The sequence below is a fragment of the Mesoplodon bidens genome (genome assembly GCF_964165515.1).
Source record: "Mesoplodon bidens genome assembly, chromosome: 4".
In the NCBI taxonomy this organism is placed as follows: Eukaryota; Metazoa; Chordata; class Mammalia; order Artiodactyla; family Ziphiidae; genus Mesoplodon; species Mesoplodon bidens.
The window spans coordinates 59,428,072-59,441,459 of NC_138160.1; the positions used below are offsets into that span (position 1 = coordinate 59,428,072).

General features: G+C 38.2%; 1 protein-coding gene across 10 annotated transcripts in view; it reads left to right on the plus strand.

Moving 5' to 3' along the window:
• ARHGEF28 (Rho guanine nucleotide exchange factor 28) overlaps nucleotides 1-13,388 on the plus strand; it is a 314,507-nt gene that overhangs the window by 206,260 nt on the left and 94,859 nt on the right. For 8 of the 10 annotated variants that reach the window (XM_081232412.1, XM_081232406.1, XM_081232411.1 and 5 more), the window contains 4 exons: nucleotides 3,929-4,136; nucleotides 6,829-6,940; nucleotides 10,117-10,194; nucleotides 10,800-10,842. In XM_081232412.1, the coding sequence (XP_081088538.1) occupies nucleotides 3,929-4,136; nucleotides 6,829-6,940; nucleotides 10,117-10,194; nucleotides 10,800-10,842 (441 nt within the window). The remainder of the gene's footprint in view (nucleotides 1-3,928; nucleotides 4,137-6,828; nucleotides 6,941-10,116; nucleotides 10,195-10,799; nucleotides 10,843-13,388) is intronic. The other 2 variants (XM_081232410.1, XM_081232407.1) reach the window with 1 other exon arrangement.

Below are 13,388 nucleotides of genomic sequence, written 5' to 3' on the forward strand. Positions count from 1 at the left end.
ATATTTATATATGTGTGTGTGTGTATGTGTGTGTGTGACCCTGTACCTTTGTATTCACGTCTTATCTATTCATACTGTTGTCTGTTTTCTTTAGGGAATAGGCCCATTTTTACTGATTTCGTTTTATCCTACTCTCTACTTTCCTTAGGAAATAGCTTATTTTCTCCTCATGTCTTAGACCTCTGATTATATGTCTAGTTTTACACATAAAATTATGAATCAAAATGAAAATAGAATGCACACACATTATGTGTGTATATAAATATTTATCTGAATGAATATTCTACAGAGGCTTAATCAGAAAGGAGTGAAAGGGAGAGGAAGCAGCAGTCACTGGGTGCCAATCACTGGGCTCCACTTTTCACTGATATACAATAACTTAAGGTTATAAAACTTTAACAGATATCGGTACCAAGAGTAATGTCTGGTGCATAAATAATAAAAGATTTTCTCTAGATTTTTATTGTGTGAATTATGGTTTTAAAGACACTTGCATGGTCATGGCTGCAAATTGAACTGATGGGACATTTTGGGCTCTCCACAAATCTGCTTGGGACCAGAGGCTGACGGTCAAGGCAAGATTCTACAGAGCTCTGCAAAGACAGATTGAACCATGTGATTAATGCATTCTGGCAGGATCTTTAAGATCTGTTGAGTTTGTGACCCAGATCTCAAGAGGTGAATAAGTTCTTTATAGGAGCTTCTCTAGCGAAAAGGAGGAAAAGCCAGATGGGCTGTCTGTACTGCATATGCAAATATTCACAGGATATCTAAATTGTATTTTCTGATCATGGTCTTCTCTGGGACATTTAAACGTCTCACTGCTGCAGATGGATTTGAATATAAGAAAAACTGTCCAGTTTGAGTAAAGGTAATTTGAAGCCTCTGTAAAAATGTCATAGCTCAGGTGTAGGGGGAGGGAATAAGGAGAGGATGATGATGTCTTATGAGAAAATGGTCCCTTCTGACTTTACCTCCTGTACATTCCATCTCCTCTGAAAACTAAAGGAGTGAGGAGAAAGGACTTGAGTTCCCCAGAAAGCTCCATCTTGGCCCTGGGATGGCCGTGGGACCCTCCTTTCAGTGGGTGTCATGGTGGAAGACAAGGAACAATTGATAATGAACCCAAAGTGAAATGCACCCAATTCATTAATAAGTGAATTTATTCCCAGAGGCTGGGAACTTCTCATGAAGGAGAAATTTTGGGGCTCACAATAAAAACTGAGGGGAGAATAAGCAATGCAGCATTTATTTTAAAAAATTATGTAACAAAAATTTGGTGATAAAAGACAAGTGTTTGTTTTAAAACTTACGTTTTTTTAAACCTTTTTTGTCTTACAAAGAATTCTTGAAAGAAAAAAAGAATTTCTTTTTCATTTAAAAAAGAAATCCTTGTAACACCATGAACCTTCCCCTCACACACACACACACATAAAATTTAAACAAACGTTACATTCCACATGTTATTTTATGTATTCTGCTTTTTTCTATTCTATACTATTTGAAAAGAAAATTGTGGTCACAACCTATTGAATCTATTTCATATCCCACTAATGGGGTTTTGAAAAATGGTTATAAAACGAGAAACCTAGAGGTAATCCTGAAGAATATTATCACTGATACCAAATATCTTAGTTTAATAGCTTAACAAAGGAAAATATTCGTCCAATTTGAATGAATAGAAAAAGGAATGTTTTAAAGTATAGTATAAAGAATAAAATAAAATACTTCTAGGGTGTATTCATAGTGATGGAGAAATGCTGTATATAACTGGAAAGGCTTGTGTTAAAACATGATATTCTCGTAGGCAGCCAACCATTTGAACTAATTTTCACTAGTATGGCGATCACAAGTTGAAAGACGAATGCAGAGGCACAAGACATCAGCAAATCTCCCCTCCACTCCCACCCCGGGTCTCTTTCTGCCCTCAGATTATCACTGAATTAAGGAACCTACATAGCACCTTAAAATATTTATAGTTACATTACTGTAATACTCAGTGCATCAGCATTTACCAGAAAGGTTTTCTTAACTAAGCTTTAGTTTTTTTTTTTTTATGAGAAATAACTTTATGCTCTCCACCATCTTTAGGAGTTGAATTAAAGTGTGAGGTCCACCTCCAATTTGTCCTCTCCTCCTCAAGGTCAAGGTGGAGGCCCTCAATGAGTTCTCCAAGGAGAAAACCCAACGTTGGAAATCCTCAGTGGTGACGATCATGGCCTTTACTGCTGGGTTTGCTGGTGCCCAGGAGGGACCCTGAAATAGCTCAAGGATTAGAGATGAGTCTGAGTATTTGGATTAGAGACATATATGGTAGGATCTCTGTTCCAAATGCCATATAATTTATTAAGTTGAGATTCAGTGGCCATTAAATAGCCTATGGTTTTTTAAGGAAAATAACCAAATTTGAAGTCTGTTTCTGGTTCTTTGTATTTCAAAATCAAGATGGTTTATTGTGTTGTTATTAAAATTTTAACTCCAGAATTGTAACAACCAAAGAAAAAATACATTTAAAAATGCACTGTGGGGGCTTCCCTGGTGGCGCAGTGGTTGAGAGTCCGCCTGCCGATGCAGGGGACACGGGTTCGTGCCCCGGTCTGGGAAGATCCCACATGCCGCAGAGCGGCTGGGCCCGTGAGCCATGGCCGCTGAGCCTGTGCGTCCGGAGCCTGCGCTCCGCAAGGGGAGAGGCCACAACAGTGAGAGGCCCGCATAACGCAAAAAAAAAAAAAAAAAAAAAAAAAAAAAAATGCACTGTGCATTAACATGCCTGTGGAAGCCCTCGGCCTCAAACTTTGAGTGGTTTAAAAGGTAGATGGATGGAAGGAGCCAGGAATGTGCAAGGTCAAATTCTTGCCTTTTCATTTTATGGTTATCAAAGTTAAATGAGGAAAGAAAAGCAGTAGATAAGCAGAATCACCACCTGTTTCTGACATGTAAGTTTCATGGGAATCATTTTTTTAAAATCTCTAAAAATGATAATTGAATGTGACATATTTGGAACCTCACTTGACTCGTGCCTGACCCATTTCTTGACACCAACTCTGGGATGAGATCTTTGCACGTCTCTCCTTGTTTTCTTACGTGTGCCTCCACCCTCCTGTGCTGTCCAGGGGTGAAAGAGGAAATGCCACGTGGTATTTTTCATGTCCAAATTGCCCCAAAGGCCCTCCCCTGCCCCACCCCCCCGACAGCTCAGTGGCTCTGTTTTGTCTGTGTTTTTAATATTTGAAGGGTAGCTATTTGGGGCTTGTAATAATTATATTTACAAAGCAAAAATCGTGAGGATAGTACTAACTTGAACCGGCTTTTGTTTCTTAGAGCGCTTGAAGTGGCTTTTGCTAGGTTGAAATGTTCATTTGGGGAAACATAAAATCTTGTTTAAAAAGAGGCTATTTGGGGGGAGAAAAAAAACAATAAAAATCACTTAAGCATGAATTTTGTTAGATATTAAACGGGTGCCCATTGCAGCTGATGCCAGTGAGAAAATCTGAATTCAGAGAAATAGAAACCCATGGCTCGGGACTTCCCCAGTGGCACAGTGGTTAAGAATCCGTCTGCCAGTGCAGGGGACACGGGTTTGAGTCCTGGTCCGGGAAGATCCCACATGCCGTGGAGCAACTAAGCCTGTGCGCCACAACTACTGAGCCGGCACTCTAGAGCCCGTGAGCTACAACTACTGAGCCTGCATGCCACAACTACTGAAGCCCGCACGCCTAGAGCCTGTGCTCCACAACAAGAGAAGCCACTGCAGGGAGAAGCCCGTGCACCACGAGGAAGAGTAGCCTCCACTCGCCGCAACTAGAGAAAGCCCATGTGCAGCAACAAAGACCCAATGCAGCCAAAAAAAAAAAAAGAAAGAAAAAGAAACCCATGGCTCTGTCTTACTTGGTGATTTAGTTGTTTGTTTACTTTGTGCTCCATCCAGTTCCAGCCTTGATGCCCTGGATGCTGACAGTGAAGGAGAGGGGCATTCCGAGCGGTCGCGCATTTGCTACACTCCAGTGTCTCAGAGTTCCTCGAGAACCGGCATTCCTAGTGGGGATGAATTGGACTCTTTTGAGACCAGCACTGAACCAGATTTTAATATCTCCAGGACTGAATCACTTTCTTTATCAAGTAGTCTGCAGCTGAAGGTATTCTTATTGGTATTAATTTGGTTTATTGTAAGCCTGAAAAATATGTTGTCTAAATCCACCCATCTCTGAAAGACAAATTATGTTATGGTCACATGTGTAAACTTTTTTTTTTTTTTGAAGACCCATGAGCTGCCTGAGCTTGCCTTTTTACTCTCTCCCACTCTAATGTGTATAGTCCTTACTTACAATGGCTGATTTGTTTTCATGAATCACCACCAATACAGATAATCTTTCACATACTTGGAAAATTTACCATTTTATACTGTGATTTCTGCCATCACCCCTTAAGCAAGAGAAAAGCTGGTAGTATGAAGTGAGTTTAAGTGATCAAACTTGTTTTGCACACATAAAATTTTACTTGGCACTGGTGTTAAGGTAAATAATATTGCTAAGGCAGAGGTGACATTTGTTGAGCGTTCCTGGCTGCATGAACTCATCTGGAACACCATAGACTTTGTCAGTTTTTCCATAGGAGACAGCTTTTCTGTCATTGGCATTTTCGCATTGGAATTTCATTTTGTTGTGTTTTTTTTTTTTTTTTTTTTTTTTTTTGCTGTACGCGGGCCTCTCACTGCTGTGGCCTCTCCTGTTGCGGAGCACAGGCTCCGGACACACAGGCTCCGCGGCCATGGCTCGCGGGCCCAGCCGCTCCGCGGCATGTGGGATCTTCCGGGATAGGGGCACGAACCCGTGTCCCCTGCATCGGCAGGCGGACTCTCAACCACTGCGCCACCAGGGAAGCCCTGTTGTGGTTTTTTAAAAGACTAAACTCTTCCAGTCTTGCAGAGAAAGCCCTTTTCTGTTTGGACCTATGTTTTCTTTTTGATTTCTGTTGTCCACTTGTCTTCTTTTTCAATCGAGTTTACTACTATAAAACAATGTGTGCTGTTCCCAGACGTCTCATACCACAAACATATGGTGGTTAGGGTAATGCTTTATTTTTGTAGTGTTCTCTACAATATACAAAACATGCTTTTATATAAAATGTTTAATTTTCTCATAACTCACCTAGGATATAAGGAGTACTTTTATTTTAATTTTTGATCAGTTGAAGTTCTGGAGAGATTAGATGTCCACGTTGCCCAAGCTTGGTGATAGAGTCAGAACTCAAATCTAGGCCTTCTGACCCCAGATCCTGAATCCCCTTCCCTCAGCTCTGAGTTCTGTGGAGCTGTCATAATCTTCTGAACCTAAAGGTCATGTGATATTTCTGGATAATAAGAAATAGGTATGATTGTTAATGTAGCTACTTCTCAGATTTGCATTTTGAATGGAACTGTGAAAAATTCATCATTACTTGGAATGAAAAGTAATTCTTTGTGAAACAGTTCCATGCTGTTCACTTTTAAGAAGAATCTGTCCTATAAAATATGTCTTGCCTGGCCTCTGTAATTACCCTGTGTAACTTTTTGCCAAAGAATTCTGGATAATTTTCAAAGCCCTGTTATAAAAAATGATTACCATGCATGACTTAAATGCAGAGGGTGGTACTTGGCTAGGGCCCTTTGTGGCCAACTCACTGTTAGGGTTATAGGACAACTCGGGTTGGCCTTTCTGACATCCGGGCCCACTGGGTCTTTCCCAATAAGTAAGTCAGGGAGCCATGGCTTAAGACCTTTTGAAGCAGGGTCAGGCTTCTGTTTTCAACTTTCCTCCAGGCTCTTCAACTAAACCGTAAGCCTAGCGCAACCATGTGCTTTCACTTAGGGAAAAGAAGAAAACAGTGCTTGTGAGAAGAACCGTTGCTGATGGCTTAAGTTTAGTAACACATTTTGCACCACTTTCTTTCACCTGTAACCTTAAGTGGTATCTTAAAAATGAATGGGGGTGGGCATCAATCTTAAGGCCACTAGGCCTCTGTTGCATGGGATTTGGGTGCCATAAATGGCTTTAGTGGCATTCTATTGTGTATTCATTTAAATTTTCTAGAACATGTAAGCAAAGTATTTTTTAACTTATCTATCCATCTTGCATTTTTCATGTATGTTGCCAATATAATAATAGAAATAATAGGTAATTGGGAAAACAGAAAAAAAATAGCAGGTCATTTAAAAGAAATAAAATTGAACATATATAAATAAGTGATAATTCAAGCAAAATCCCAGGAAGTGCTGGATGGAAGGTCTGTTGAAAGATGAGCACAGACTAGAAGGATTTGTGTAATGACCTGATGCATTCTTTCCTGGAGGCTGCAGCTAACATTACAAACTTAAATAGCCATTAGGAACTTTTAAAAACTTGTCATTTTAGGTGACTGTTCCTCTACCTTCTAATAATTATGTATAGAGATCTCAGTTAATACGGAATTTTGCTTAAATGCTACAGTTTAAATTAACAAAAATAAGTGACAACTCAGGTTAAAAAAAAAAGTCAAACTCATTGAATATGCAGAGAAAGTCATGTGACTTGATTTTTCACTTTTAACCAACATGGTTGGATTGTCATGATTGTATCCTAAAGTATATAGGAAATATAGAAACTATTCCCAAAAGCTCAAGTTTACTAAAGCATTAAAAAGACAATAACATTTTTAAAGTTGTGAGAGGCAAACAGAAACAAATCATTAATAAGATTACCTCAGAAATGTTCAAGTTGAATCCTTTTTTTAAAGGTTCTGATTTTGATGATGAACACATACTTTCAAGTCTTCCATAGAATTTTTTTTACACTTCGTTATGATTTCTTTTAGGAATCATTGTTTTCTGGAGTCCGCTCACGTTCTTATTCCTGCTCATCACCCAAAATTTCTTTAGGAAAAACTCGATTGATCCGTGACTTTACAGTGTGCAATTCAGCTGAAGGTAAGCATTGGTTACCATTTGGCTGTGAAAGCATTCTTTTCTAGAGTGGATTTTCAGTTAGTAAAAGTGCATAAAGTATGTAAGAGCAGCAGGCAAGTATTTTCAATTTCATTTTCACTATTGATTTTTCTAAGCTTAGCAAAATCCTTTTCTCATTGGATATCAGACAAGGTATAAATTTGATTTTGATGAAATCACAGATATGTACACACCTCTCTGTTGCCTTATTTTTTTTGAATAAAATGTTTTCCTCAAGGACAGTGTAAACTACGATTTATTCTAGGTTCTTTATTGTGAGGGCTTTAGAGAATTTTATTTAAGGAAATTATAAAAGTTACTTTTGTCCTACATATAAATTGCTGAAATAATCCAATTCCTCACAGTTGCAAAAGCATTGCAAAATGGATTGTCTTCATTTCTTTATTTAACTAGGGACTTTAGAAAGTTAAAATAACAGAACATACTTGAAACACAAGTAAATATATCTCAAACATTTTTTGTGGCCAATGTAAGCAATCAGAAATACAACTTTTATACAATAAAATTTTAATTGAAATATAGTATACCTGCAGAAAGGGGTGCATATTATAAGCATATAGCTTGATGAATTTTCAAAAGTGAATTGAGATCAATAAAGAGAACAATATGGCAACTCAGAGTTGCCCTTGTAGCCCTTCTTAACCACTACCCCAATTTTCAACTTAATTCTGGAATGTAATTATTTAACACTTTCTGTGTACCATATGTTATGTAATAATTACATTTAAAGCTGTATTTGGAAGTATTAATGTCAATCTGTAATACATAGCATTATAACAAATTTTTTGTCAATGTATTAGATGATGCCTTTTTTTGTCTATTATCCTTAAGAGCCTTAGAAGACTCAGAAAGTGAGAGATGTGCTTAAGTATTCTCAATTTCTCAGCATAGAATATTTAAACTAGGATTTATTTTACTCCTTTTCCTTTCCTTTTTTCTTATTCTTGCTTTGTTACATTGCCATTCTTTTGCATCCTTATGCCATGTGGAACAACAGTGAAAGCATAATCTTTGTGCCTTGGACCTGCCATCCTAAAACAATGTCTAATGTATGGAGATGTTCAATCCATATTTGTTGAATGAATGTAGCAGACAAAATACATAAAATACAAAAGAAGCGCTACAAGGCATTTTTTCTCCTTTTTCTTTCTGGGATGTCTTTTTGGAGAAAGAGAAAACAGGACTGATAATAAATGTCAGTTTTGATTTTTAGAATGGGAAGATGGAGAGAAAGGACCAAGAGAAAGAAAGGAGACAACTACCTTGAGGGGACAGGAGTAGAAGAGGATTGACTTTGCCCTGGATGTTTTTTCTTTCTTTTCTTTTTTTTTTTTTTTTTTTTGCTGTATGCAGGCCTCTTACTGTTGTGGCCTCTCCCGTTGTGGAGCACAGGCTCCGGACGCGCAGGCTCAGCGGCCACGGCTCACGGGCCCAGCCGCTCAGCGGCATGTGGGATCTTCCCAGACTGGGGCACAAACCCGTGTCCCCTGCATCGGCAGGCGGACTCTCAACCACTGCGCCACCAGGGAAGCCCCCTGGATGTTTTTTCAATACCATAATTCTTTCTAGGATCTCCAGGTCTCCCTAACCTTAGTTTAGGTTGGGATTCCTTTTAATGGCAGCTTTGATACCTTTTCACTGATAGTCTTAGAGATGGGGAATTAACTTTGTACTGTAACTATTTGGAAAACACTTTTAAGTCTTCTGTGCAGTGCAAAATGGTGCCTTTGCCTTTATATCTGTAGTATCTCTGATTATTACATTCCGACAGTTCTGCTGTTTGAAATCTCAGACGACTGAGAGAAAAATGGATAGTTTATAAGGGGAAAGAGGCTGATTTATGAATTCTTTAATGAACAAGGGAGGGTATTTTTGCTTTACATACATTCCTTAAATCTTCGCATTTGAATTAGAAAGAATAAAAAGCAGAAATCAATTCCTGTGAAGAAAAGCTTGTCTTTAGACAGTATGTTTAAAAATAGGGCTATTGGATGAAGTTTGACACTCTCCAGAAGGTAAGAATTACAAACAGGCAATTTAGGTTGAGGCTACACACTAAATGTACAAAAATTCCAGTGGATATTCCTCTATGGTAGCAAACATTTGGAGTGACATCATTTAGGTCAGTCAAAATCATAGGACTGTGAAGAATAAATTAGCTCTTAAGGAAGAAAAAATAATTTTAACTGTGTGTGTGTGATCAAAGCACAGGTGTGAAAGCTTGACTACTTCAAAGACATATTCTAATGTTTCATTGTTTAATCTGCTTAATCAGAGGTAAATTGACATTTGTGTTGTTATAAATCCTCTCTCAATGAGTTTTGAATAGTTCTAAAATTGTTTTCTATTTGAACAGAGTCCAAGTCTTCCTTTTTCAGTGGAAAATTCCCGTAAATGAGCTATTGATATAATACAGATATACAGAGACAGGATAGTCTTTCAGTCCTTTTTATACTTATTTGTGATGTCCTCTCTTTCTTGTCACTTTCAGAGGGTTACTTACGATCATTTATCATGCTTTTGTTGTTGTTGTTTTTGAGGGGGACAAGAGTACAATGGTGGCAACTTTATTATTTAATGCTTTTTATATATAAAACAAAATCCAATCCTATATTTCCCTTGGGTACATCATGGATTTAGATAGAAAGGAATATTCTCCATGTTAAAATGATAATTACAGCATCACCAAGATGGACAAAAGTGCTCTATATTTAAACATTTGAGGAGCGAAGTGAATGTACTTTTGAAAATTGTTGTGCACTGATGGATGGAATCCTGTTAGACTTTGTCCAGTTGTCTGAGTCTGATTCTGTTACTTTATTAGCTTGATTATTTCGGATATATGGCTTATTCTCCTGACACCTCAGTCTGTATACAAAAAGGGTAATGCTTTCTGCCCATGACTTAATTTGAAGAATATTTAATGGCAATAAAATAAAAGTCTTCGAATTCTTCAGAGTAGGTTTTCTGTTACCTACAAGATAGTCTCGGGTTCAACACTGATATTTCCACATTTCAGGAGATATGTATTCATTAGTTTTCCCCTGTATATATCTGGCCCATCTCCCTTTGCAACCTAGTTTTGCTTCTTCACTCTTCCGGATTATAACGGTAAAGGATTTGTCCCTGCTCTGTAGATGGTGTGCTCCACAGTGGCCGTTCCCTCCTTCAGTCTCTCTCACTGTCTAAATCAGTGTCTCTGCTCCATCCCTGTAGTAAGTACTCTGGTTTGGGAAACAAGATGGCGCTACGCTGCTTGCATGAGCCTGCCCCTTCTACCCCGCCACCCCAGTCCAATGGAGGAGGGGCTCTCCCTTTCTCATGAGCCACAAAGCACATCTCCGAACTGGCTGCTCTGTAAAGGCATTACAGCTACATTAAAATGGACTCTTCCTTATGCTGGCCTTCAAGACTTTTCTTTTAAGCTTTGCTAAAAAGCCGCTAAGATATTTATTGATTCTGTACGTTGGGGAGTTAGTGTTACGAATAAGGGATGACGCTCTGGTGAGAAATATCCAGGAACATAGAACAGATTTTCTGCATCTCTGAAAATGTTTGCTGCCCCTTGCTGATGCAAACTTAGTTCACAAAATCATTAAATGTTTCCCTATGTTGGCCTCCTCCCCATTCTCTCCAAATTAGGGAAAGTGATAAAAATATCCAGAGCAATGCCCTAGTTATATAAAATGACTTTTTTCATTATTTTCTAACTTGTGGTATATGTAATGATAATGTACGGTTGAGTGTGTGCACTTCAAACTAACACACGACTGCTAGTTTGTCTGCCTTCGTTTTCATTTTATCGTTCTGTGTCTTGTAGAGCAAAGAGCTTACAGCTTACCGGAGCCACCAAGAGAAAAAAGGTATTTTAACCCTTCCAGATTTCCTGAGGGACTGCTTGATCCGTCTTTGGAAATGTTTGCACATCATTTTTGATACCTGTTCAATAGTTTGTGAGAGGTTTCTGCCTAATGAGCCTGCCTGAATCCTTTGTACCCTTTGTGATCTGTATGGGTTTAGGTTTGCCAGCTGTTCCTTTCAGTCTCCAGATGAACAGGCCTCAGGACTGGGGACAGAGTAGTCTGGGGTTATTTTCAAAGCCAAACACTTACAGTGTACAGCACCGTGCAGAGCAGTGTGAGACCACCTGCTTTAGGAAGGTATCCGGTTCTCACTAGGTCTGTCCGCTATGACAGGAAGACTTATTGGGGTAACAAACCCCTGGAGTCAGTTTTAGAAAGTGCCTAAACATCTCTGCTGTCTGTCGTCGTAGAGTATTGCTTAGAAGTGTTAAGTGTGAAACAAAGAATAAATGATGCAGAAAGTACTTTGAGCATTATCAGTTTTCTGATTAAAATGAAGCTTTGAAAGCTGTATGCCTAAGCTGCTCTTTTCCCTAGAAGGTAAAACTGTCCTTAGAGTAAAACTTGGGCAGCTGACTAGCGAGCAGGCTGGATTGCTGCACTCTGTTGGTCTTGAGAAACTAACTGCTTGTGAATCACACTGTGAAATAGCCCTGGGATTGTGTCAGAAATGGTATAAATGCTTGGCTTTGAGAGACCATGGGAAAAGGAGGAAAATGGTTTTAATTTGGGTGCTATTAATGCTCAAACTCTGAAACCTTTTACTATATAGATCAAAAGGAAATATTTTGCTTTAAATCTTGGACTAAAAGTATGAAGAAGAAGGAAAAAAAAATCTCCTTTTGCTCATTCCTATTTTTTGGAGACCAGAATAGAAATTCTGAAATGATAAACCAGAGGAAGACTAAGAATGCCCTTTAAGAATAAGCTGATGATGAAAGGACCTCAGGGCAATGATGATGGTGACAGCGGGAGCAGCAGTAACTGCCCGTTGTTGGGTGTTTTTATGTGCCTGGCACTGTTCTAAGCTGCTTATGTTTATTACTTCATTTAAGCGATTTGTTGACTAATTCTGGAATTTGTTCATCATGCTGGTCATCGTTCTGGTTAGAAGTCTTATCCTTGCTATCTTTTTAACAATTGGAGAAGTAATAGACTGATTGTAAGGATTTTTTTAAAATCAAAAATATTTTCCATTAAGAGAGGGATTTAAGGCTGGAAGAGCCAATAACAGAATTGGTTAAATATTAGCCTATAAAATGTGTTAACTTGGATGAGATATGTATTGGATGGGATGAATATTTTTCTCATATTCCTCATTCTTGTTCTTTTCTTCCTGTTCTTGGGCCCATTTTGGGTCTGCATCCCAAAAGCATCTGACTTTCTTAGTCATATCCCCTGGTGTATCTAGTAGGGTAGATATTCCATTTCCCCTACTATGTTCCTGATACCTTGTTGGATACACCAGTAAGGTCCCTGGCTAGACCTAATGCTTTGCTTTGGTCATGCAATAGACATTTACTTGGGGGTTTGCCTTCTTTGGGATTCCCTTATTTATGTTGATCACTTCATTTCTGGAAAAGAGTGCAGCCAGCTAAAAGGGGGGCTCACTCCATACCTTTCAGGCTCATTTTTATAGGAGCAGGCACTTCATCTATTCCATCTTCTTAGGATTATATGGTACAACTCAGTTATTTTATTGCCACCGTCTATCTTAAATCTGATACATCTGTTACCTTTTATTTTTTTAAGAAAATAAGAATCTGGCTGTTCAAAGTTGAAGTTTCACCTGTGTCAATTTTCAGTTTGGATAGTTGGAGCTTTTTAAATACTTAGATGCCCAGTTCTTTTAAAAAATAGGTTATAGATATAATAGGTTAAGGATTAAGATATTGAGGCTATATCCATATTATTCAGATACTTAAAATATCTGTTTACCTATTGAAAAGGTAATGCCAAGAATCTCTGAAGAATGGGGCTTGTAAAACTTTATTGTGGGTAATTCCATTGGTCATCAAATTGATAATAGAGTTAGGCATTCTTGTTCTGGGATGTTGAAAGAGTTTAAGTAAATTTTTCCAGATTCTTATAAATTGAAAAGCTGTTTACATTCTGTTGTGAAATCAGTTGAGGATTTTTCCCTTCTGAGTTCTTCTCTAAAGTACCTAATTTTTACATAAGTGAATACCACATAGTTAAATTAGATTTGAAACATGGAGTCAACCAACCTTCTACATCTGCCCAGAAGTTACACTGTGTTTCCCATTGTCATAATCTGAAAATGGGTCATGTCTATGATATTCACGTGTCTACCAGGTTAGATGATTCAGAGTTTTTAATATTTAGTGTTTCAGTTTTTTTGTTTGTTTGTTTTGTTTTGTTTACTTTGTCATCTCGGTTCTTATCAACCTTTGGAATTAAAGATTAAGTGGTATGATTTTGTCTTTTTTTTTTATAAATTGCAGTGCATCTGTAGGTTTTAAATCAAAACTGTAACATTGTTCTTGATACAGTCTTCTGTAGCATAGGGAGTTGGGAGTAGAGTC